Source organism: Astatotilapia calliptera, chromosome 20, assembly GCF_964374335.1.
Source record: "Astatotilapia calliptera chromosome 20, fAstCal68.1, whole genome shotgun sequence".
Taxonomy (NCBI): domain Eukaryota; kingdom Metazoa; phylum Chordata; class Actinopteri; order Cichliformes; family Cichlidae; genus Astatotilapia; species Astatotilapia calliptera.
Genome location: NC_137441.1, coordinates 19,712,408 through 19,738,068, shown reverse-complemented (window position 1 = coordinate 19,738,068; position 25,661 = coordinate 19,712,408). Strand labels below are relative to the sequence as shown.

The window sequence follows — 25,661 nt, the reverse complement described above, 5'->3', positions numbered from 1 at the left end:
TCTATTTCTGCCTGTATTGTTGACCAAAACAGTACACATTATTTCCCATGACAAATCCTCTTTCTATGCTGGGGTAACTGATCACTTTGAGTATTTAAACAAGTAAGTGCTATACATGAGTGTAAAGCCACACTGATCTCACTTTGGAGATGCTCATAAGTCATGATGCTTATTAGTTATGTGGTAGGTAGTCTAACATGTCTGTAAGTAGGAAGGACAACAAATAAAACCTAAAAACTGCACTAAATATTAAAGAGTCCATTACACCATCTTTATCTGTTAACTTAATTTACTTTAAACATTCATATTTAACTTTCACAGTTTTTATACTGTCACCAAAAAGTTATGTGTATGCACATTTCTAATGGAGCACTGCATTGCAGCGCAGTGTTGCCATGCACTCTGCTTTCACTGCCTCACAAAACACAATGACTAATCTGTCTGCAGGAGGTTATCAAGGTTATTTAACAACACATTGTCATTCGGGTTCAGTTGCTGATATTTTTGCAGTTTTTCTGCTAGAAGGAAATGTCCTCACCTAATGGAAAATGTATGTGTACTGCATGAAAGGAACGGCAGCAATTTCAAGTCTTGTTCTTAAACCAAAATTGAAAATTATAGTGGTATTACAAAATTGGAGCAGTAATAATGGATTGAATTTATATAGCGCTTTTCAAGGCACCTGAAGCGCTTTACAATGCCACTATTCATTCACTCTCACACACTGGTGGAGGCAAGCTACGGTTGTAGCCACAGCTGCCCTGGGGCAGACTGACAGAAGCAAGGCTGCCATATTGCGCCATCGGCCCCTCTGGCCAACACCAGTAGGCGGTAGGGTAAAGTGTCTTGCCCAAGGACACAACGACCAGGACAGAGAGCCCAGGGATCGAACCGGCGGCCTTCTGGTTACAGATACGCTTCCCAACCCCCTGAGCCACGGTCGCCCATTTAGAGATGTGTTGTAGGTTGCACCTCTTTCCCACATATTTAGTGTAAAACTTTGCTGTGACACTTCAGATTCATGTTTCAATTCCATTTTGTTCCTTTTGCACCAGTTCACAACAATATTAGGTAAAGACCCCACAATATTAGATAGAATGTTCCATCAATCAGATAATACTCATAAGCAACTGTTACAGCCCTAGCAGGGCCTCCTCCTGAAGGTGCCTGTATGGGCGTGTCCTACAATCTCTTTTGCCTGAGGTGCCACCTTTCTCTTTTACACAGTTGACTCACATCAGTAATTAAAAGTATTTAAGCCCAGATAAAGGTGAGCTCTGGGCCAGAGTGCCATTTGTGTGGTTGCAACTAGTGAGCTGCTCGGTTGCAGCTAGTGAACTGCTCTTTTTTTTTTTTTTTTTTTTGGACTTACTTTTTAATTTATTGACCAATGCTTGAGTTTTGTTTGTTTCCTTAAATGGTGATAGCAGCTTGTCCGTCTCTTTTGCCTCCTTGTCTCCTTTTTCCGACCTGGACACTTTTTGTTACTTTCCCTCATCGCCTTGACCCTTTTACACTTACAACACGGGGTCTTCAGCCAAGATCAGTAAGGCTTAGCTACACCCTACAATAATACAACGCAAACAGAGAAAACCCTCACCTGTCGTTATTGTTGTATGATGAGCTGCTTTTTAAAAATATATATTTTATTTATTTATTCCTTTTTTAGCTTTGGGGAAAATATTCTGTGGACTAATGAGACTTGGATGACGTGTTATAACTTTTGTTTTTTTTGGTTTTTTAATGAAGTTATAACTGATGGAACCATGAAGCCCTGAAGTGGTCCAGGAAGCAAGCCAAAAGTCCAGAAATTACTATATGCACGTAACCCACTTATCCCAAAACCTGCATAACCCAAGTGCACTTGAGCACCTCTGAATGGCTCTAAAAACACAAACAAAAAACACAAACAATGAAGGATTTGGAGAGACCTAGTCAAAGTCTAGATTTTAATCCTATTGAGATGCTTTGGCATAACCTTAAACATGCTGTTCATGCTGGAAAACCCTGCAGGGTGGCGGAATTAAAACAATCCTACAAAAAGGAGTGGCCAAAATTCCCCCACAGTGATGTGAATGAGTGATTGCCAGTTATCACAAATGCTTTATTGTGGTACCCTTGGCAGCAAGAACTGCAATCAGTTAGTAGGTTTAGGGGTTGTGTGTGTGAGTGTGTGTGTGTGTGAGTGAGTGAGTGAGTGAGTCTGAGAATGTTGTGTTACTATAATTCTTAATAATACTTAAAACCCTCCTTGTCCTTTCAGAATGCCCTGTTGTTTTTTGTTTGGTTGTTTTTTTAACCTCATCCTCCCCTTCTTCCTCTTACTTTGTCTCTGTATGTCCTCTCTAGGATCAGACAGTGCCATGCGGTGTTCAGACTCCTCCACTAATGTCCTGGCTTCCAGCATCGCAGCCCCTCTCAGTTTGTCCCTCTCCCCAGCTGTCAGCCCAGAGGACTTTGAGCACCTGTGGCTGCAGCGACAGGCTTTGCATACTGAACGCGGTAATGAAATGGAAGGTTATATTGAAAATTAAAGTCAGAGATTCATAGCTAAAGCTTCCTCTTTATTCGATAGCAAATGTGGTTAAAAGGAGCATGTAGGCCTCCTAAAAATCTTTAACAAGAGTGTGAAATCTCCATTGGTGGAATATACCAATTCCTCCAAAGTAATGTGTATATACTCAATTACAAATCTGATATACTTTAGATTTGATTAGTGTCAAGCTGTGGCAAATTGATGTTTGAAAGGCTCACAACTGTGTGATAAAGGTCTGAAACCCACACTGCATGTTAGAATGTGTCAGGATGTATTGTAGCTCAGATAGTTAAGATATTCCCATGAGAACACTGCCCTCAGTTAAAAGGGAAATAAGACAACAAAACTGAAACTTTTGGCTGTAAAAGCACTTAATTATGCCTAACTGTACCTAATTATACCGAACAAAAATGTTCTGGTTCATCAGTATGGGTTATCGAATAACATGAGAGATCATAACTCTTTTTTGTCATTGCACAGTCATGCTTAGCATGATGGTACAATGAAATTGGAAAACTGTCCCACGTCAGCACTAAACACAACAAAACACAACACACAAAGTGGATAAAAACTGCAAAAAAGGTATGAATAATGAGTGCATAGATTCATGATGGAAAATGCTTGTTTTACTCATGTAAGAAGAATGAATTTATTGATACAACTTTCAAATATGAATGTGGTTTGTTCGTTTTCTGTACATTTAGATGACAATTAGTTTCTTGAGAAAATAGCCAGGATATTTAAACCATTATTGAAAATTATAGTTAAATACTGTTTGTACATTACAGCATTACAATGATGAACTTGTAATAATAATAGTTATCATTTATTATTATCCATTTACCTTTTTTATCATATGGTGATCATCTGCAGTGACCTCACCACAAGTATTGTGTGTGAGAGAAAACCTCCGGCTTCAGATGGCTTTAAATGTCAGAGTCAGACAGCTTCTTATTTTTTTTCTTTCTTGACTCTGAGTGAGTAATAAGGTCTCCAGCACATAGATTTAGAAAATAAAATAATTTTTTAAAATTTATGATTTCTCTTGTTTCATGAACATTTGACATTTAGATGAGATGATGATGATATGAGATAGACTTTATTTGTCAGTTGCAGGTCTTTTGCCCACAGTTTTTACAGTGTTTCTCCACATTTAAAAGCTATCGTTGTGACTTCTTGTGTTGTTGTGACAAGGTGCTGAGAAAATAGAGGAGGTTGACTGTGCGTGGATAGAAGAATGTGTCCGGTGTCCAGCAGTACTTCACTGTTCTCCCCAAAGCCTCCAAGCTGCCATGCAGCTGGTCAATATCCAGACGCTGGCGTTCACGCCACAGCAAATGCTGCCCTGGAGAGTCTACCTGTACACACACACCCAGCGCTCCCACTCCATGGACGCACCCAACACTACGCTCATACTGGGGGAGCTGCTATGTACTGGAGAAGCCAATCAGAAATCAGGAGTAAAAAAAGGCACAGCTGACAGTGAAGCTGGAGCAGAGGGGAAAGAAGACCAACTGGTGAGAAAGGAAATGGATGCAACAGCTGACAGGCTGAGGGTGAGCGAAGATGGACAGGAAGAGGAGGAGGGAATAAAAGTGATTCTCAATCAGCAACCAAAAGATGATGACGCTCTGAGACAGTTTCTCACAATCCTTATCACTGTACTGAACACACTGTCCTCAGAGAAAGATTAAAAATAGACTTTTCCCCTTTGATCTACATCTTTCCAAATTCATTCATTTGTCACACCGCCTGGGCCTAACAGCATGTTGAAGGAGTAAACACATTCAAAACTGGTCCAACTTTATGAAGCATTGTTATTCTAATAAAACAGGAAAGTACAAGCAACTGACAGTTACTACCCCCTTTTAAGAGAAAACTACCAAAAAGTTGTAAGGTAAACTCGGGGGATTTTTTTTTTTAAGCCCAGTTCAGGCTATGTTTGGCCTTATGGGGGCACTATTGTGGATCAGTCCCAATGCACCAAAAGCGGCTGATAAATACTGTTTACCTACAAACACATACAGTGATGATGTTATCTTACCTACCCATGGTGTGCTGCTTTATTATTGTAGTTTATTTGATGCTAGATTGCGTTTGATATGATTTTTAAAATGTTAGTTGGCTGATGAGAAAATGCAAGAGAAATAGAAAATAATTTAAAAATGACTAAGAACTTATAAAATAAAGGAAACCTGTGTATCTGTCTTTTGCTTTTGTGTCAACAATAGCTCAGGGCGTTTGCTTTAATTTCCTGGTGTAGTTCTAAAGAATGTGGCCGCCTTTGAACGTAAGCGGTTGGCTGTCGTCCGACCGTGACGCCACACCTGGTTGGCGTACAGCCTCTGCTACTTGGAGTCGCCTGTTGAGCGTCGGGGACTATAGGTGGAAATACACGTGCAGAATGCGGCAGTACTGGTTTATATGCATGGGTTCCAAGGGGCGAGTCATTTTTCATTTCCGTGAGTGCCTTTTCTGACTTTCGGTGCGTTGTACTGTAAGTATTATCACGCCGTGACTGCAACTCGTTCACTAACTGTTATCCATCGAGCTGAGGACAACCGGCGGAGGGAGGTGAGTGGAGATACCGGTCAGGCACAAGTTTATTAGCTTTATAATTTATGTTCCGACTCACAGCAGCTGCTTTTTGTTTTCAGTGACGGGATGGATGGATGCCTGGTTTAGCTCATTTACTGTACCTTCTGCTAACTCTTCATTTGGACTCTTCTCATTTACCGTAGCTGTGGGTTCATACAAGACTTTTCGGTGTGGCTGTGTTTGTGTTATGAGCGACGGTTGGAAATCATTGCTAAACCCTATTGATATGGCTTTTTTAAAGCCTGATCGCGCAGAGACGGTAGCAAGAAAAAAATCTTCCGGATTTCTTAACTTGAAATATCTTCTACGGAAGTCACTTGTTTGTAGACACTATCTGAAAACGTTCCATAGGACTGGCTAGTTTTCTTGCGGTACCTTCAAATTATTAGTGCTGTTTAAGGTCAAACACACGGACAGCTCTCTATACTCTGTCATTTTTGGGTAACTGCGGTTTCGTCGTTCTGTTCGGGAAGCGTTTGTTTCAGCGAGCGTTACATTGCAAAAATCAAAGAGGAGACCGCGTACTAATTATAGATGAGGTGGCCTCGGCTATAATTGGTATCTTCTATGAAGTGACCCTGTACTCGTTGACAAAACAAAGGCATTTTAAAAATCTAAGTAAAGCTTGTCCTCTAGCCTGGCTCTAAGGATTAGTCTGACATGAGACTACGCAACGCTTTTCATATCTCCTTACTTGTCCTTACTTAGTGCGTTTAAAAAAACAAAAGAGTAGGGCAGCCTGGCTATAAACCTCATTCTTATCATCTACAGTGTTTGTTTACTGCTTCCCTGTAACCTCTCTGCCCTTTCCTCTGTTTAGAACTCGGAAACAATGTAACCAAACAAGAAGAAAAAAAGATTACAGTAACAGTCGACACTGGCAGAAACTCCGTCTGAGGGAGACTGCTATGTAATGGCTGTAGGAAATATTCAGACAAGGGAAAAATTAAAGGGGGGGAAGCTGAATAAATAATAAACAGTTGCTGCAGATGGTTTCGCTCGAGTAGATTTGGGTAGTTAGGATACAGTGCCATAAAGGCTGAGCCTGCCACATGAGTTTGTCTCAAACTTTAACAGATTGCTCAGCGGGCTTGTGTTTGAAATCAGTTTTTTGCATTTAAATACATCAGTACAAATAAATTGTAGCTAAAACAATTAGTTATAGTCACACTTAGTTATAGTCACACTGAGTGGGTTGACTGAAAGGGCTTTATGCTGTGGCCTTCAGTCACCGGATCTCAACCCAAATGGGATTTCTTACAGTGTTTAACATCACCAAAATGCCAAATCAACACTTATCTGCTGGAGGAGTGGTGTTCATCCTTTTGTGCCACATTCTAGTACTAAATACCTGTAGCAAAACTGAACTGTGTTTTTACTGTGATCAAGTAGAACTAGACCACTGACAATTAATATCTTAAAAAACATTAACATTAGAAAGAAAATTTATCAGGGTCAGTCAGCACTCTGTGTCATCACTGTTTCACATAGCCCCACAGAAAGCTCACTCATTGAACTTTCACCAAGTTCCAGCACTGGTAAAAGATGAGATAAAATGAGAAATGTACTGAATGGGACAATTTTGTTTCTTGTCCTGAACTGTAAGTGGTTCTCAATGTGCATCTCTATAGAATATGTTAAAGGGCTTTTGCAACTTGCGACACAGGGTTATTTACACCAGAGCAACAGTGTTCAGTAAACTGTATCTGATGCATACAAAGTGTATATATGAGACTCTAAGTTACAACAACACACTCAGTTCCGTGTAACCTGTGTCCAAGCCTTCTGAATCATTAACTATTGGCCGAATTATTTACAGTTGTACTGCGTCACACACCAGCATAATGGATGGAATATCACGTATGTGTTTGTGATAGGAAATGCGGATTCATTCGAAGAAGAAGAATATTGTTGTGGCAGTGCTGCTTGTCATTGGGGGATTATACTTCATTAACCATTCGGACTTCCTTCTGGCTGTAAGAACACACCTACACATAGAATATTTGAGCTATTTTTCAAACTGTGCACCTTACTTACTTGGAGGTAGACTTGTATAAGTCACCATCCCTGTAACTGCACTTGCTCTCATCTTGCTTTGCAAAGTAACAAAGAGAGTGCATTGTCTCACTCATCAACGTGTATATTCTAATCAGACAATAATCATGTTTTTTGTCTTTTGGGTTTGTTTTTGTTGTTGTTGTTTTGCAGGTCTTTGCAAGGTCACCTGAAATAGTTCTTAATGAGTTAACATGGCAAGCAGACAGGCCGGTTAGTATGGAGTCCTGGATTGACCAGGCAGATTATCTGAGTTTCAATGTGTCCTATCAGCTGCTTGCTGGAGTGCTACCTACTCAACAGAGTGAGTCTCCACACTTTGTTCTCATTATTATAATAAGGCTGCTGCTGCCTTTTCAAACTGTAAAAAAAAGAAAGAAATTGCAAAAAGTCACGTAGAGAAATAATGACAGCACTTTCCGGTGTTGTTCTCTAACTTATGGAAACTATGGAATGCGTTTTTTCACTGTCACTTGCATATTCCTATTTGTATGAGCAGTTGTGCCTTATTTTGTATTCAAAGGAGCTTGCAAAGAAAAGCGTCTGGACTTCTTTAAGTTGCTTGAAGACGTTTCACCTCTCATCCGAGAAGCTTCTTCAGTTCTAAGGTCAAATGGTGGGGAGTCCCAGATTTAAACCGCCTCTGTTCAAAGATCTTTGAATAGAGGCGGTGGTTTACGACACCAACTCTCTGCCATCTATAATCCAGTTTTGAGTTCCCTCCCCAGACGCCTTAATGCCCACTCACATCCTGGGCCATCTGACTTCAGGAATTCGCATGATAAGGTGGGGCCAGGTTTCACAATGAACTCACCCGAAACTCTGGCTGATTGGGACCCACACCCAGTTTCACACCTTGGCTCAGGCGATTAGAGGATCATCAGGGGGTCCTTTTGTCCCTCTGTGGGGGGTTACTCCCACTGGGTTTAAATCTGGGACTCCCCACCATTTGACCCTTAGAACTGAAGAAGCTTCTCGGATGAGAGGTGAAACGTCTTCAAGCAACTTAAAGAAGTCCAGACGCTTTTCTTTGCAAGCTCCTTTGACTACGATGACCTGGATGATTGAGAACCTTCACAGACTTATTTTGTATTATTTTGGTATTTATGTCATGCATTTATTGCTTTTATTTCAATGCTAATTCTCCTTTTTTTGTTTTACTTTTATTTACTCACAGTCTGAAGGTGTTACCATGCTGAATTTCATACCACATTATTTAATAATTGTTATCAGAAATACTTTTTAACCTCAGCTTTAGATTTGAAATGGCATAAAACCCTTCACTTTTTTTCCTTTTTCTTTCGGCTTCAGAGTATTTATCTGTTGGATTATCCTCAGTAAAGAGGAAGAAGGGCAGCTATCTGGTCCCCACATTGAAATCCATCTTCTCCCAGTCGTCTCCTGAGGAGCACTCCTTCATGGTGGTGGTAGTGCTGCTAGCAGATTTCGACGTCAGCTGGAGAGTCGACACTGTGAAGGAGATCAAATCAGCTTTTGCCTCTGAGTTGGAAAAAGGCCACCTTTTGGTCATCCATGTTCCCCAGGACTGGTACCCTCCGATTACAGGTGCAGCTCACATGCGATCACCCCTAGTGTACATATTCATTCACATACAGTTTGAATGTTTTTTTTTTTCCTGTGATACAAATCTGTCTGGTTCTCTGTAGGTCTGAAGAGGAATTTCAACGATGCTCCAGAAAGGGTAACGTTCCGCTCCAAGCAGAACCTGGATTATTCCTTCCTCATCCACTACTGTGCAGGTCTTGGACGGTATTACCTCCAGCTAGAGGATGATGTGTTCTCTGCAAAAAACTTCCTCACAACCATTAAAAAGCGAGTTGAGGAGCAAGAAGGAAAGAAGTTCACCTGGGCAACGTTGGAATTCTCTGCCCTCGGCTATATTGGTAAACTCTACAAATCAGCCCATCTTCCTCTTCTGGCTCGCTTCCTCTTCATCTTTTACCAGGAAATGCCCTGTGACTGGTTGATGACTCACTTCCGAGAGGTGATGACTCAAAAGGAGACCATCCTTTTCAAACCCTCGCTGTTTCAACACATGGGAACTTTCTCCTCATTTCAAGGCACATACAATAAGCTGAAAGACAAGGATTTTGAGGAGGATGTCTATACCAATCCTTCAGCTGAAGTTTACTCTGACATGTCCACCTATCAGAAGCACTTCCCCAAGCTGGCCTGGGATGCTGGCGAAGGATTCTTCTGGGGCCGCACCCCAGAAAAAGGAAATTGCCTGACTGTAGTGTTTACTGAACCTACTGTGGTGACAGGGATATTTGTAGAAACAGGGTCAGGAGGCAAAGACATCCTGGAGTCAGGTGAGGTGGAGATGGGTCACAATGTGGTGGCCACAGACAAAGAGAAGAGTTGTACAGAGTTTGAGTCAGTGGGAACATTTGAGAATGGAAAGTTTAAAATGCAGGAGATGGATAAAAAGTACAGCTCAGCCTCTTCGTGTCTGAAGATAAAGGTCACAGCTACTCAGAAGGACTGGTTGATCATTACGAAAATCAGAATCACCACAAAGCTGACTGTACCTCATCAATAGACATAGATGTTAGTTCTTCCTGGCAGATTTAAAAACTATTTTGATCAAAATCTGACAAACTGAACTTGGGACTTGTGTGCCTTGTTAAAATGTTTTATTTATCAAACATCAACTAAGTGCTCTAAGCAAATTGTCACTTTGAAGCAAGTTTGACCAAACTTTGTGATGACATGTTGTCTCTTCACAGAATCAAAGAGCTATAAGCAGACAACCAACTCCATGTGTTGTATGTATGTATGTATTGTTAATGCATTTGGGTAATTGCATTGTGTGTGAAACTGCACTCATCATTAACTCATTGTTTTAAAATGAAGACGAGAGAAAACCCATGTGCTTATTATGAAACCTATTGACTGTAGGTTGAAACCTACGGTCAATATGTAGTCAATGCTTGTGATGGCTAGCTGACATATTACTTGTTTGTCTCCCCTCACCAGTATCAGGCCTGCTATGGCCTTTCGCACCAGCAGCCTGATTCAAACCTCAGGCCAGATCTATAAATAGTGTACATCTGTCACATGTTACAACAACTACACAGAGGGGATAAAAGACGCCGGGTCCCATTTGCAGTCTGATCTTTCTGTCTTTCCTTTTTTTTTTTTTTTAAATAGGAATTTTTGCTTTCTTAAATACCTCAGCTCCTTTTTCCAATAAGTACATATGTTTTTATTTAATTCTGCGGGGTGCACTATAAAGGGTAATGGGTTAACAAGGTAGGTTGAGTTTTCAATATCACAAAAGCAGTACACTGGGTTCTTTCTGTTGGCTCACAGGATTGAAAGTCTGGGTTCAAATATGCCAACTCAAAGTTTTATTTGGAGTTTATATGTTCTCCTTGTGTCTGTGTAGGTTCTCTTTGGGCACCGTAGCTTCTTCCTACAGTCCAAAGACATGCACGTTAGGTTAACTTTTGGTTGTAAATTTTCTGCAGGTGTGAATGTGAGCATGAGTCATCGACCATTTTTCTGTTGGTCTTGTGATGGACTGGTAACCAGCTCAGGTGACTCTTGGCTTCAGGCTCCCATGCCCAAATCTAAATCTGATAAACAGTTAAGAGGATGAATGGATCCCTTGACTAGATTAAATTTATATTGCACATCTAACTTGCTTCAGACCAGTTTACACTCTTTTGCATTAAACTGGGCTGATAAAAGCATGCCAAAGTATCCTTGGGTAAGATACTGAATCCTGATGTATTCATTTGATTGTGAATGGGTGTGAATGTTACATAGAAAGCGGTTGAACACTGATGTATAAATGGGCGAATGAGACATCTTGTATAAAGTGCTCGAGTAGATAAATGCTACATAAGAACTAGTCCATTTACCTTTCCTGCATGCAGAGTTAGCCACTGTGGCAACCTGTTGTGAATAACAGAGCAGACAAAAGTAGCTATTTCTCTCTGAGAGAAAGTGTCCATCCATTAGCCACCTGTTGAACAGCATGTTTTTAACACAGCCCAACAAAGATATGCACTGAAGACACAAAGGTATGTCTTTCCACTGAAACTTGCATTCATTCAGCTAATTAGACAAATCTGTTCCACTTTTAGAATATATAACAGATAATAATCAGTGAGATTAATTTCACTTTAATTTGGCTAAAAACTAAATTTCTGCATCTACTTCTTTGTAGGGCAGTAATTAAAGTTTATAGTGTAAAAAGTAGATTAAAAATATTCTGTGAGAATGCCCCTCTTGCCTTTTTTTTTTTTTTTTTTTTTTTTTGGCACTGCCAATTTTCATTTCATGGTCACATGCCCTGCTTCTGGATTGAATTATGAAGTATCCAATCAACCCATTTCATGTAATAAATGAACACATACCCCGTCTTCTGGGAGCACCCACAGATTCCAAATTAATACAGTCTGGATTAACAAAGATGGAGGATAAACACCACAGTATTTGCCAAAAACTCTGACTTCATCCGTTCATGGTTTGATATAGTAGGAGACAAAAATGGGCTGCTTACAATTTCCCAATGATTAGCTTTATAAAACAGAACCCAGTGTATACAAGGTTTACAAATGTGACAGACTAAAACTGCAAAATGCTGCTGAACCTACCACTAACCAACAGCGTGTGTGAGAGAACAATGTATTTTATTCTTCTCCATCATTCAGTAATGCTGGAACTCATTACACTGGTCAGCTGACGGAACAATAAGAGATTCTTGATGGAGTGTCAACTTGACAAAAAAAAAAATCAGATTAGAGGTAAAAGGCACAGGAGAAGTGAAGGGCTGATATAGTGGGCAGTTTGAGTGCAATCAGTAACATTTCAGGCAACACCAATAACATTTCCTTGTATTACCATTTTTTTCCTTTCCATAATTCACATGCTGAAAATGGATTCATTACAACTGGTCAACATTACTATTGTTCAGGTGTATTTATTTTTATAGGTTTCTGTCATTTTCTGATGCACTGAGAAATAAAGGACTGTTCACAGGTCTTGCTGTATCTTTCTCTGTCTCTGCTCGATGGATGCTTGTGATGGCTGGCTGACTGCTTTTGCTGACATATTTCTTGTTTGTCTCCCCTCACCAGTATCAGGCCTGATATGGTTTTTCTCCACAGCAGCCTGATTCAAAGCTGAATTCTTTTCAGCTGCAGAGCAATGGCTAGGCAGCCTGTCATTTCCTGTAGCTTGTTCTGTTGCTGCCTGTGAGCCTGGCCGGTTCTGGTTGGTAGTTCTGTCACTCCCAGTAGTGGACCAATTCTGAGAAGCTGGTCGGGCTTCAGCTGCAGCAGACTGGGTGGCATCATCCTGCAGTACTTTCAAACTGGTCTGAAAAGGATTGAAACAGAAGCTGAAACATTTAAATTCACTATACTTTTTAATGGTACTGCTGTTAAATGAAAACAAAGTGCTTTAAAAATTCTGCATTCTTTATAATGTCAGGGCCCTGTTCCAGGATGCAGATTCAAACTCTGAGTTTAAAAACAAATTGATCAACTCTGAGTTTCTTGTTCAACCTGATTTAAACACATGCGTTAGTTGAAAAAGATCAATGTGACCAATTACCACATAGTTTGTAACGTACAGTAAATGTTCGCAGTGTAAGAAAACTAACTGACAGCATTACTGTCTACAGAATTACAGAGATGGAGTCTATAGATTTGATTCTGAGCTGATAATAAATCTGTGACGTAATCACTGTCGCTGAGAGCTGAATAACTGTGAAAGCAGTAATGTTAAGTACAAAAATAATTAAGCAAACCAATGTTTCATGAAAATTGTAGAATTCGGCAAATGAATTCTCACATCTTTGCAACTTTATTAATGAAGAACTGAATTATCATGTTAGTCACCTGGTTAAAATGCAGCAGAAGGTGAGGACTCAGAGAGAAAATCAAGTTTTCTGAGTTTGTTAAAGAAAACCTGTCATCGAACAGATTAAGTTCAAAGATTGGTAGCACTATAATCTTAAGCACAGCAACTCCACTCACAGTGAGCACCTATGCAAGGCCTAATCTCTCTAAGGTAAGAGCTCAGCTCAGGGATTGCGCATTGCCTGACCAATATTGCACCCAGTAGGCATAAAAGCAAACCCAAAATAAAAAAATCAGTTTTAAAATGTGACCGTACTCTAAAACCAACTTGGGAGGAAAATGCAAAAAAAAGGAGGAGGAAAAAACTGACAAATTCACATGTGCAGCCTGTCCTGTAGCAGGCAATACAATATATATTACATTGCACTGCATAAATATCCTTTTTTTTAACGTCAAATATATTAAATTAACATACCTCCAGCTAACTACTATGTTTGCTGCACAACTTGCTTGTGGTCTTATAAAATCACTACTAAAAACATGAAATACAGGGTGGGCCATTTATATGGATACACCGTACACTGCAAGAAACAAATAAGCTAAAGGAATTCCGTTTATAACTGTTTGCTTTTCTTTAAGAACTAGTCCTGGTAGACAACTTGTGCTTTTTAATTCTTCTTCTTTTTATTCCCTCTCAGTACTAATATTGATTTAGAAGTTTTCATAGACTTGGCTTAAACACACTAGCAGGGCTGAAGTCATCCACAGAACTGCCTTCATTCTTGGCACAGTGTTCCTACTGTAACTGTTATAGCGCAGCTGTAGTCACCAGATAATGTTAAATGCCAAAAACTGTGTGTCACACACAGAAAACTGTCATAAAGTAAGCACATCTAATCAGTAACCCCCAATATAAAGGAATACTTTTTAACATTTTTACATTCTTAACTTGCTGACATTTGCTAATGTCAGTGACCATGAGCCACGGACGGAAGTGTGACTGTAGCATTAAAAGTCTTTACTACCACTTACTATGTGCACAAGAGTAGGAAGGGGGGGGGGGGGGGGGGCTAGTCTTAGCTGAACTAAGGTCTGGGCACATGCTCTTTTGACTGATGTTGGATATACTAGTTTAATCAAATTCATCTTGGAGCCAGACCGATATCCACCTATTACAAATATATTTCATACTTAATAAGTCCCAATAGGTTGCAAGCAATTAGTCAGCTTTAGTTACTGATGTGCATATCAAATATATAAGGCTGGCCCTTCATTTGCACAATAACTCCAAAGTTAGAAACATCCTGTTTCAAAGAGATGCTGAAAAGATTCATGAAGTTATTACTTCCAGGCTTGACAACTCAAAGTAATTCAGCAGACTGCCATAAAGGCTCCCTGAACAAAAAGCTCCCAGTTGATTCAGAAAGCTGCAGCAACAGTTCTGACAGGGACTGGGATTAAGTAGGATTTCAGGAATGTAAAGTAATTTTACCCTTCCAAAACATAACTTTTATTCAGTGCCCTACTGGCTTTGAACCAATTCTCATACTTCAGGATGCAGAGAGCAGAAAGAGGCCCAAAGGATTTTATTCAGAACTGTGGAAGCGGAATCAGTCTCATTGCTGTCAGGGTATGATGAGGTGGAGGAAGGCCAGATATCAGAGCAAGAAGTTGAAAGCTAAGAGGAAGACATATCATCTTTTGAAGAGCCTGAGCAGGGACAGTGTGACAGATGTACCATCTGTAATATTAAGAACTGTTTAATGTAGGACTCTGAAGCTTTTAGCCATTATTATATCTAGAAGGGGGAATAAGAACCCTTTCAGTGTCAAAGGTTTGTGGAAACCAAGTGTGATGTGCAGACACTTGGAGACAAGATCATCTTAAATAAAAGCGGGTGGTTTATTAGATTGAACTTCCAAGAACAAAAACTGAGCATGAAAATACAAAAGAAACTAAAAACCTTGGATTACACAACCTAAACTGGGAAAATACTCAGAGGTACAAGGGGCTAGATAACACTGAGGGAAACTGAACAGATAAACAAAGGGAGACTGACACAACACATACACAATATATACACAGGAGGATGAGTAGGGGAGGGCTGGGAAAAACAACAGGGACAAATTAGACAGAGGAAGCAAAACGGAACATTTAGCACGCAAGACAAGGGACTATCAAAATAAAACAGGAAAGATAAGCACACAGGATTAAGACACACAAGCCTGACAAAAGCATCAGAAACATGATAGCCTTAACATGGAAGGTACTAAAGGATGAAACCCAGAGATGAGACAAAGGGAAGAGTAAGTTCACAATTAAGCCTAAAGTTATTTATGACTAAACTGGAGACCTCAAAGCCCACTTCTCCAAATCAAAACAATAATGAATGAAATTATTCATTCATTATTGTCAACCCCAAACCATGATATTCAGTTGAATTCTCATGAAACATTCTGGAGCAAAACATTCTTCAGCATATCTGTGGTTACTGAATGGCTCAGATAACCTAGGATCAGAATTTAGTCTTTTCAAGTTATAATAGTTATTATTTAATAGTTAGAAGTTATATTGTCTTGTAACTGATAAACAGGAAAATAATAAAGCCCTGTGGAAAGTCAGGGCTTTATTCTGCTCTTAAAGCCACTTAAACATAATGCAACAAGGCTGCCATGGAAAAATGATTCCCTTCACAGGCTAGTGTCCTGCATGGAAACTGAGAAACCAAATCCCACAATTTCAAAGCCCCAGCTTACACAATACTTCTTATCCATAATAGCTTTGCCTGTTGTCATTTTTCCCTTTCGCGGGTTCCCCAAAAGCTGGTATATGTCCTCTGTGTTAGCTTTCACCTTCTTGCTCTATTGTCTGGCATGCCTCCACCTCATCTGCTGTAGGGCTGCAAGGATTCGTCGCCATAATCGCTGTCGTCGAATATATAAAATTTGTTGACACAGAATTTTATTGTTAGAATAGAATAGAATAGAATTCAACTTTATTGTCATTGCACATGCACAGGCACAGGGCAACGACATGCAGTTTGCATCCATCCAGAAGTGCTTTAGCCGTGATATAGATATATTACTATATATATTAGCAATAATATAGATATGTAAGTATATTACAGAAATGGGTCTATTATGGTATGTTATAATGTACACGGTATGAAGTATGTTATGAATATTCTATAACTATAAGTATGTAGTGAGTACAAGCTATGTACAGGCTATGAACAGGATATAAATATAAAAAACTATACAGAAATCTGAGATCTACTGCTATACAAAAATGTGAACTATGCAAGTTATAAACAGTTGTAGGATTAAAAATTATCGTATGTACAGAATGATTATTTACACAGAGCTATACAGTAGTGCAGTTAAGATAAGTGAGGTATGTGGATAATTTCTACAGAGGCTATATAAAGTGCTAGTGGTTGTGAGTGGTGGTTCAGTCCATGTTATTATTGTGTGTTTGAGGGTACAGTTGTCCATTGTGGGTGTGTGTAGGTGGTTGTGGGTGTGTGTATGTTCAGTCCATGAGTTTAACGTGGGTCAGATGTCAGGAGGCAGAGTTCAGGAGTCTGACAGCTGTGGGGAAGAAGCTGTTCCGGTACCTGGTGGTCTTAGTCCGGAGGCTCCTGTAGCGCCTCCCAGAGGGCAGGAGGGTGAAGAGTCCATGTGATGGGTGACTGGGGTCTTTGATGATTTTCCCAGCCCTTTTCAGACACCGCTTCCTGTAGATGTTCTTTATGGTCGGAAGTGGTGCTCCGGCGATGCGCTGGGCAGTTTTCACGACCCTCTGCAACGCCTTCCGGTCCGAGGCAGAGCAGTTCCCGTACCAGACTGTTATACAGTTGGTCAGGATGCTCTCGATGGTGCAGCGATAGAAGTTCACCAGGATGTCTGAGGACAGGTAGTTCTTCCTCAGAGTCCTCAAGAAGAAGAGGCGCTGCTGAGCCTTCTTGACCAGCTTGGAGCTTGGTGTCATCTGCAAACTTAATGATGGTGTTGGAACCATCAGCAGGTCTGCAGTCGTGGGTGAAGAGGGAGTAGAGGAAAGGGCTCATCACACAGCCTTGTGGTACACCGGTGTTCATTGTGATTGATGATGAGCAGCGGTTATCCAGCCGGACATGTTGGGGGCGGTTGGTCAGGAAGTCCAGTAACCATTTGCAGATGAGGGAACTAATGCCCAGGTCTGTCAGTTTCCTGATGAATTGTGAGGGGTGGATTGTATTGAATGCTGAACTTAAGTCTATAAACAGCATTCTGGCTGTTCTGTGTTGTTGTTGTCCAGGTGTGAGAGGACAGAGTGCAGTGTGATGGAGACTGCATCCTCTGTGCTCCTGTTCTGGCGGTATGCGAATTGGTGGGGGTCCAGGGTGGGGGGGAGACAGGATTTGAAGTGTGCTAGCTCTAAGCACTTAGCGATGATGGGGGTGAGTGCTACTGGGCGGTAGTCATTGAGGCAAGATGGGTTGGAGTTTTTGGGTATCGTGACGATGGAGGTGGATTTGAAGCAGGCCGGTACCACAGCGTGGGCCAAGGACAGATTGAATATGTCTGTGAGCACTCCTGCAAGCTCCCCAGAACACGCTCTGAGAACACGCCCGGGGATGCCATCAGGACCTGCAGCCTTGTGGACATTGATCCTGCTCAGCACCGCTCCTACATTGGTGGGGGAGAGAGTCAAAGGTTGGTGGTCTGGCATCATGTCTGTTTTGGTTGTGGTTGTGGGGTTCCCTCGCTCAAAACGAGCATAAAAGTTGTTGAGCTCATTGAGGAAGGAGACATCAGAGGATGCGGGGAGGGTTTGGTGGTCCTGTAGTCTGTAATGGTCTGGAGTCCTTGCCACATGCGTCAGGGGTTGGAGTTGGAGAAGTGTTCTTCTACCTTCTTTTTGTAATGGTGTTTGGCTTTTTTGATGCCCTTCTTTAGATTAGCCCTGGCTGTACTGTAGGCGTGTGCATCTCCTGACCTAAAGGCAGTGTTGTGGGCCTTCAGGAGGAGACGAACATCCCGGTTCATCCAAGGCTTCTGGTTGGGCTAAAAAACACTAAAGCCATTTGAGAAGCTCATGCACCTTTCAAATGGCTGAAGTCATGATAGAGAGCATCTTTAGCATAGTTATCAACAGCTGGGAACATCATCTCAAAGATAAGAGCAAGCCTCACTCCAGAGCATGTTCACTACAATCGGAAATTAATGAACTGAATCATCTCTAAACTCGAAAATAAAATCTTTTTAAATTAATTTGAAACTTTATGCTGTCACGGTCCTGGGCCATGTTGGCCCAGTATTCTTAGTTCTCATGTATCTTTGTATTCAGTTCCCTGTTTAGGCTCTGTTTCCTGAGTTGCCCTGTTGTGTTGTTTCCTGAGTGCTTTCCCTTTATGACTCTCACCCCCTGTGTGCCCCTCTGTGTATTCATGAGCCCTCGTCCCCTTTCGTGTTTATTCCGTGTCTCCCCTGCCCGTTATGTTGGTGTTCTACTCGTGCTCTCTCTCCTCCTGTCTGAACCTCTGTACTTCCTGTTTCGCCTCGCCCGTCTCCCCGCCAGTGTTGTGTTCACTCCTGCCATGTCTCGTGATTATTATCAGTGTCACCTGTGTTCCCCATGTGCTCCCACTCCGCTCGTTAACCCTTGGTGTATTTATGTCTGCGTCTCCCTCAGTGCTGTGTCGCGTTCTCCCTCATGTTGTGTGGATCTTCCTGTGTCTACCTGCGAGTGTTAGTTTACTTTTCCCAGTTTAGTTTTGTATTTCCTGTGTTCTGCCGTGCCAGCATTAAAGCTGTGTTTCTCGAGTTCATCCCCGTGTCTGTGAGTTTTGCATTTGGGTCCTCCTCCTGCTTGCCACACAGCGATCCATGACAGAAGAACGCGACCAGTAATGGACCCAGCAAACTCCGTTCGGAACCGGCAGCGTGCAAACTCCGCCTTCCCTAGCGAGAGGAGAAGGCAGGAGGCTCGGCACGCCCGGGAGCACGAGTCTGCCTTTCATGGGACTCGATGGGCGCTAGGTGGGCCGCGCAGCGTCCAAATGGCAAAGGCTGCTGCTTTTTCCCCACACCGCCCCACGGTAAGAAGAGTTGGAGGAGTCAGCCTATCGCCTGCCACAACTCCTCCGGCCTTTTCGACTTCTGGTTCGCCTCTCCGGTCACCGCCCACGTCCCGCGCAAAGAAGAGGGTTACTCGGCGGTCGGGGAGTGGTTTTGAGCCGTCGACAAACGACCTTACTCCGCTGCAGGCTTTTGCGCTCTACCTGGGACTTCCGCGCTCAGAGCTGCACAAGCTCCCTGTTTCTCCGGCGCAGCCCGGTTCGTCATCGGCTCAGCCAGCCGACATCACCGAAGTGCCTGCACCCACTGCCTCGGGAACTCATGGCACAGTTCCCGGGGAAACACGACGCTCACGCCGTCGCCACGCTAAAGCTACTCCTCATACTGTTTCTACGTTCGCCTCCGCTTCTATTACGCACGAGACTGACTTCATCACCCCTCTAGAGACTGCTGTTCATGCTAAATTAAAGAATCCTGGCACTGTAAGCCCCGTGCGCGTCATCCCTGAGGCCATTAACTCCGTGTCTGGGAAGTCTGGGTCTGTTAATTCTGGTCCTGCAGTGCCTACCCTCACGCCCGTGTTTGAGAGCGACTATGTTTCCTGTGCTCCTCCCAGGTCAGCAGCAATTAACTCACAGACAGATTATTTCACCGTAGAGAAGCAAAAGACCGTTTTTGAGCCGCATACTTGTGAACAGCACTGTGAAGTTAACAGTGTCTCCACTCCTGGACTATGCTGCTCCCCAACCTGTACATTTAGAAACGGTCTGTGTGAATGCTCCTGTGTCCATAATGGATCCCTTTGTGCCCGGTATTACAGACTCTGACTCTGCTAAACCTGGATCTTCCTGTGCAATGACTGTTTTAGGGACTGCTACACCTAACATGGACAGCTTAAGGCCTACAGAGTCGCTGGGAGTGGCCCGCCATGAATCTCTGTTCGCTAACACTGTTTCTAGTTCCACTAACTCCGTTTTCCCTGTGTCTGTTTCTGCTCCTGAGCTCAGCTCTCCCGCTTCAGTTTCTGTAACCAAGGCAGCGTGGGCCCAGCCTCCCCTAGCTCCCGTATCAGTTCTTCGGGAGAGGGTAGCTGAGGTCCAGCTGGTCCCTGCTTCTGTTCCCAGACTGGCAGAGGCTCCTATCATCCCGGTACCTGCTCCTCGGGTGGGGTTGATGGACACCCAGACTTTGCCTGCTCCTGTTCCGGTTCCCCGGGTGAGGTCAGCTGCGACCCTGCCGCCTCCTGCACCCGTCTCAGTTCCTCGGGTGGGAGCGACAGAGGTCCAGCTTGCTCCTGCACCTACACCGGCCCCCAGGGTAAAGGCAGCCAGAGCCCAGCTCGTCCCTGCACCCGTATCTGTTTCTCGGGTGGGGATGGCTGGTGTTCGGCCAGGCCTAGCACCTGTTCCTGTTCCCAGAAGGAGAGCAACCCAGAGTCAGACACCTGTTCAACCACAAGCGCAACTACCACTTCAACTAGCATTACTATCCATAACACAGTCTGTAGCTCAGTTGTTAACACAGATTCTTGTTTTGTCACCAGTCCAGACTTTAGCACAGTTAGCAGCTCCGTCTCCTGTTCAGTCATCGGTTCTACTACCTGCTGTCCCGCCATCACTGCAACGTGCACCCCTGTCTTTAGTGCAGTCAGTAGCTCAGGTCATAGCACAGGTTCCTGTTTTGTTACCAGCTCAGTCTCTAGCGCAGCCATTAGCTCCTCAGTCTGCTCAGTCATCCGCTCCGTTACCGCTCCAGTCCTTTGCTTCATTGCCTGTTCGTTTGTCAGCTCAGTTATTGACTCTGTCACCAGCTCAGTGCTTAGCCCAGCAACCCGTTCAGTCACTGTCCACCTCAGCTGGAAGCCTTTGTGAGCCTTCTTTGCCAGCTGAGGATTACGCGGTGCTGACACACTTTGAACTGACTGTTTGCCCTGCACAGCCCCAGCCATTGCATCCTAAGCCGACTGCGTGCCCTGTGCCGCCACAGTCAGCGCCCGCGGTGCCAAAGGTCCCCGCACCCGCTGGCTCTGCATCCGTTTCCGCTGGAGGGTCCGAGGGGCCCGTTCAGCCTCCTGTCTCCGCTGGAGGGTCCGAGGGGCCCGTTCAGCTGCCACCTGCGCCCGCCTCGCCCGGCCCCGTCTTCGCCTGGTCCGGCCTCTGCAGCTCTGCCTGGTCCGGCCCCGTCTTCGCCTGGTCCGGCCTCTGCAGCTTCGCCTGGTCCGGCCCTGTCTTTGCCTGGTCCGGCTTCATCAGAATCTGCATCCTCGCCTGGTCCGGCCTCCGCCTCAGCTTCGCCCGGTCCGGCTCTAGCATCTGCTTCAGCCTTGTCTTTGCCTGGTCCAGCTCCAGCTCCAGCATCTGCTTCCGCTTCGCCTGGTCCGGCCCCCGCTTCGCCTGGTCCGGCCCCCGCTTCGCCTGTGGCTGCCACGCCACCGTCTGGTCCTGCCTCGTCCGGTCCTGTGCCCACCGGGCCTCGGCCACCACGCCTGACGCCGGAGTGCCGCCGTTGCCTTCCGCACGGTCGGCCTCCTGAACTGCTCTATCATCTCCTTGGCCGCCGCCTTCTTCTACGCGGCCGGCCTCCGGACCAGCTCTGTCACCTGTGCCACCCGTCTGGTCGGCCCCCCGACCGTGTGACCCGTGAACTTTTGTGCCTGTGGGCCCTGGGTCGGCCTCCTGACATTTATTATGGACTAGTGTCTTGTGCTCCTGTGTTTTCTGTTGGTGGTTTTGTTTCCTGTTCTGGTCCCTCCGTCCTGGTCCCCCGCCTCCCGCCCTGGGTGGGTTGTTTTCTGTTTTTCTTGTTTTTGTTCGCGGGTTGGGGCTGTCGGGTGCCAGCCCTTGCGGGGGGGGGGGGGGGGGGGGGGGGTCATGGGCCATGTTGGCCCAGTATTTTTAATTCTCATGTATCTTTGTATTCAGTTCCCTGTTTAGGCTCTGTTTCCTGAGTTGCCCTGTTGTGTTGTTTCCTGAGTGCTTTCCCTTTATGACTCTCACCCCCTGTGTGCCCCTCTGTGTATTCATGAGCCCTCGTCCCCTTTCGTGTTTATTCCGTGTCTCCCCTGCCCGTTATGTTGGTGTTCTACTCGTGCTCTCTCTCCTCCTGTCTGAACCTCTGTACTTCCTGTTTCGCTTCGCCCGTCTCCCCGCCAGTGTTGTGTTCACTCCTGCCATGTCTCGTGATTATTATCAGTGTCACCTGTGTTCCCCATGTGCTCCCACTCCGCTCGTTAACCCTTGGTGTATTTATGTCTGCGTCTCCCTCAGTGCTGTGTCGCGTTCTCCCTCATGTTGTGTGGATCTTCCTGTGTCTACCTGCGAGTGTTAGTTTACTTTTCCCAGTTTAGTTTTGTATTTCCTGTGTTTTGCCGTGCCAGCATTAAAGCTGTGTTTCTCGAGTTCATCCCCGTGTCTGTGAGTTTTGCATTTGGGTCCTCCTCCTGCTTGCCACACAGCGATCCATGACATATTCGAACTTGTGGACAGAAGCCATTTTAGTTTCCTGTTTGCACATCATTAATTTTGTTTAAATACTACTTGCACTTAAATTTGTATTACTTAATATTTTCATTTATTTCATTTTTATTCTGACGGTCTTATGTTAAAAATGAATCAGATTTTTTTTCAAATTCAAATGTTTTCTGGGTCATGAGATAACAGGGTGAAATTCATGGGTGGGCAGACTTGAGCAGGTGAGGCACTAAAGCCAGAACATGAGGTCTGCCCACAGGAAGCGGACATAAGAGTTGCTGAAATAATAGTTGACTAATCGACTAATAGAAGAAAAATTAGGCAGATTAGTCGACTATCAAAATAATTGTTAGTTGCAGCCCTAATCATCTGACTGCTCTAAGTATGACTCCAGTTCTGAGGAAAACCCTCTCTGCCTCGCTCACCTATCATCATTATTCTGCGATCAAATAAAACCTGATTTCCACTTCAAGGGACAGAAGATAATAAATAAGTAAATGAAAAATGTGAAACAAAATAATGACACAACATGTTTCTTTGAAAAACAGAACCTTACAGCCGGTCCCTATGGCTCATCTGTCTTACCAGGCAGACCCTTAGAACTACCCCTTTGTTTTCCGTACTCTTGGGTTCCTTATTGTTTTTCTTTGGTCCTCTACCTCTTCTGTTTTGGTCCAGAGTGACCAGAGAGACCTTTAAATGTCAACAACGCTCTGAGGCAACCTGAAGCCAGCTAATTTCCATCCTCTCACCACATGGAAACAAGACAGTAGCTCCGGTTACTTACAACCTATTTGTATATTCCTCCTCTCCAAGAAGATATTATTTGGAGTGGTATAGTTATGGTCTTTCAAAGATAAGCATGGCCTCCCTTTAGCTTTAAAGACATAATCTGAACAGTGTCTTTTATATACAGAAGATATTAGGAGCATCTAGAAAGTTTTTCTATTTGATGACACACTAAATACATTTTTAAGGATATGATGTAACATCTGAACAAAAATCTGACTCAATCAGATACCCTGTAAAATGTGATTGTTGTGTGTGTGTGTGTGTGTGTGTGTGTGTGTGTGTGTGTGTGTGTGTGTGTGTGTGTGCAAGATCAGAACTGCTTGTTCAACTTCTTACTATCGCTGTGGAAAGATTCAGATACAAGTATCAGAACACGTTTCATGAAGAACAATCAGTTCTAAGCAAGGAAAAGATCATCATGCAGCATTCTATCACAAATAAACTTATATCATTAAAAGCTTATACTGACTAAACAAATACAATTTTCTATTGACATTGTGTGTTTTTGAAGGGATGCCAAATGCTAACATTTTTCTGTAAAGAAAATTTACCTTGCCTATGGGCATAAATAAAGTTACCTTGACCTTGACTTGTGGAAAGTAATATGTACCTACAATTTTCCAACCATAACTATAACAAGTCTTCACTACTCATTTCTTTATATTTTGTTTCCTGGAGCCAGATTTTCTTGCAATTTTTAAAGTGGTCTTGAGAAATAGTGTTCCAGGCTTTCTGAAGATTTTTTAAACTTTTACTTTAGATATTGGTTTCTTTTTCACTCATTTTCCATCCAGTCTTTTTACCTGACTGTTTTCAGAGGAATGTTCTTTTTGTGGTCATTTGTTAAGCTACTGAACAATGAATATATCATGGAATATCATAGAATCCTATGAAAATTGTCTCTTTCACATGAGTGTAGTTGCTGATGAAAGCATTCACAGCAATATGCTTTCTCTGTACTCATCATAGTGAATCAGTAATGTTTGTACCAAAGCATGTAGTTAAAAATAAAGATAGTCTTCGCTGAAACCTGCTCAGGCAGTCTCAAGATTCAGCTCAAACATTACATTTACTTGGAAAGATGAAGCAGTACTCAGCAACTTTTTTTGGGTAAGTCATATGACTGACAAACACACTGTGAAAACAGCACAGAGTTTGTGAAAACATCAGTCTGGATGGAAAAATTCCAGACTCAACACCACACCAGGTTGTTGTGTTTGTGTGGCTCTAACCTGCTCGCCAGTTTCCTTCTGCCTATTTGTGCTTTTGCTGCCTCTGTGTGGCTGAGACATGTCAGCGTTCTTTGGGTACCGTCCCCATGATTTGAGCCTGTTGAGGCCCTCCACAGAGCGGGCGGTAGGGTTGATTCGCTGGCCTGGGATGCGAGCAGGTAGATCCCAGGTGCCTTTAAAGTCAGGCCATGCAAGGCCTCTCTGTAGCAACACACACGCAGTGAGGGAGTGAAGTCATATATTCACAGTGAAAAACGTCACTTCCAGTGAAGAGGGGAAAGAAGAAAGATGTGATCTCACCTTCCCCACTCCTGGGAGCAGGTGTCCTCTATCATCAGCGATGAAGATGGTACGGCCCACCTGTGCACTAGGTCTCTGCAAATACCCACACATAGAGGGAGATAAAATCTTTGTAAAAATCTATTTTTGCACAAATTTGTTTAAATCTAACACGAAATGGAAATGATCAAGAGTTGAAAACTTCCTATACCTCTTTGAAGTGCTTAGTCTCACACCAGTTCTGCAGCCTGTGCGGTTTAAAGGCGCTGTCATACTGTGAATAGAAGTTTTAAAAACGCATAAACAGAGAAGTAAAATGTGTAATGTTTAGAGTTTTTATTGGCGTTGTTATTTAGATTACCTGGTTTGCCGAATAGCTGGAAGACATTGCTGGATCTGTAAGTTACGGTTTCCTAATCTGTTAAATTGTTGACTCGTTGCTTAGCAATATAGACAAACAGACTTCTCCCTACAACAGCTTATTTGAAAAGAGTTACAAACTATGGCCTGAAAAAACCCCTCATATGAATCAGTTTGTACAGTTTATTTATTTTTTGTTTGTGGTTTTTTTGTTGTTGTTCATACATGTTTTATCAGTACTATCTGATTCCGTGTTTGTAATGATTAATTTACAAGTTGTTTTATTGGCCTAAATGTGATCTGTTCCGCATTCAGGGGGCTTTTATTTTGAAAGATCTCAAACGGAAGTTATGAGGTAGAAATTATTTCGTATGTCAAAACACATCATGTGCGGATGCTTGCGTTTAATTATGTTTTTATTTTCCTGCAGACGGGATTGC

The 25,661-nt window shown here is 43.1% G+C and overlaps 3 protein-coding genes across 7 annotated transcripts in view; 2 read left to right on the top strand and 1 right to left on the bottom strand.

Annotated features, from left to right (window-relative positions):
- The window catches only part of ap4b1 (adaptor related protein complex 4 subunit beta 1), a 46,327-nt gene extending 41,583 nt beyond the window's left edge, over positions 1-4,744 (top strand). The window contains exons 13-14 of the mRNA XM_026153306.2: positions 2,350-2,502; positions 3,731-4,744. Of these exons, the coding sequence (XP_026009091.1) occupies positions 2,350-2,502; positions 3,731-4,230 (653 nt within the window). The 3' untranslated portion in view covers positions 4,231-4,744. The remainder of the gene's footprint in view (positions 1-2,349; positions 2,503-3,730) is intronic.
- Positions 4,745-4,861: 117 nt separating this feature from the next.
- LOC113012887 (alpha-1,3-mannosyl-glycoprotein 4-beta-N-acetylglucosaminyltransferase C) lies at positions 4,862-12,204 on the top strand. 4 transcript variants are annotated; one of them, XM_080294564.1, is made up of 6 exons: positions 4,888-5,110; positions 5,194-5,279; positions 7,012-7,110; positions 7,343-7,493; positions 8,501-8,755; positions 8,857-12,204. In XM_080294564.1, the coding sequence occupies exons 2-6, from the start codon at positions 5,205-5,207 to the stop codon at positions 9,750-9,752; spliced, it is 1,476 nt and encodes a 491-aa protein (XP_080150690.1). In that variant the 5' UTR covers positions 4,888-5,110; positions 5,194-5,204; the 3' UTR covers positions 9,753-12,204. The 4 variants fall into 4 exon arrangements, with proteins under 4 accessions (XP_026009093.1, XP_080150690.1, XP_026009092.1 ...); XM_026153308.2 differs by lacking the exon at positions 5,194-5,279 and having other exon boundaries at positions 4,862-4,998; XM_026153307.2 differs by lacking the exon at positions 5,194-5,279.
- cfap126 (cilia and flagella associated protein 126) lies at positions 11,720-25,349 on the bottom strand. Of its 2 annotated transcripts, XM_080294569.1 has the most exons (6): positions 25,223-25,349; positions 25,073-25,135; positions 24,883-24,957; positions 24,583-24,783; positions 15,879-15,950; positions 12,440-12,541 (listed from the first exon to the last, which is right to left on the bottom strand). In XM_080294569.1, exons 1-5 carry the CDS (start codon positions 25,247-25,249, stop codon positions 15,888-15,890), a joined length of 429 nt encoding a protein of 142 aa, XP_080150695.1. In that variant the 5' UTR covers positions 25,250-25,349; the 3' UTR covers positions 12,440-12,541; positions 15,879-15,887. The 2 variants fall into 2 exon arrangements, with proteins under 2 accessions (XP_026009089.2, XP_080150695.1); XM_026153304.2 differs by lacking the exon at positions 15,879-15,950 and having other exon boundaries at positions 11,720-12,541; positions 25,223-25,343.
- Between the last annotated feature and the right edge of the window lie 312 nt (positions 25,350-25,661).

Excerpts from the sequence above, each read along its gene's own strand:
- LOC113012887 (XM_080294564.1), top strand. The coding sequence starts at position 5,205 with ATGGATGCCTGGTTTAGCTCATTTACTGTACCTTCTGCTAACTCTTCA. Across the intron at positions 7,494-8,500 it reads AGTGCTACCTACTCAACAGA|AGTATTTATCTGTTGGATTA; the intron begins GTGAGTCTCCAC and ends TTTCGGCTTCAG. Across the intron at positions 8,756-8,856 it reads CTGGTACCCTCCGATTACAG|GTCTGAAGAGGAATTTCAAC; the intron begins GTGCAGCTCACA and ends GGTTCTCTGTAG.
- cfap126 (XM_026153304.2), bottom strand. The coding sequence starts at position 25,249 with ATGTCTTCCAGCTATTCGGCAAACCAG. Across the intron at positions 25,136-25,222 it reads CCAGCTATTCGGCAAACCAG|TATGACAGCGCCTTTAAACC; the intron begins GTAATCTAAATA and ends TTCTATTCACAG. Across the intron at positions 12,542-24,582 it reads AGAAGGAAACTGGCGAGCAG|ACCAGTTTGAAAGTACTGCA; the intron begins GTTAGAGCCACA and ends AATCCTTTTCAG.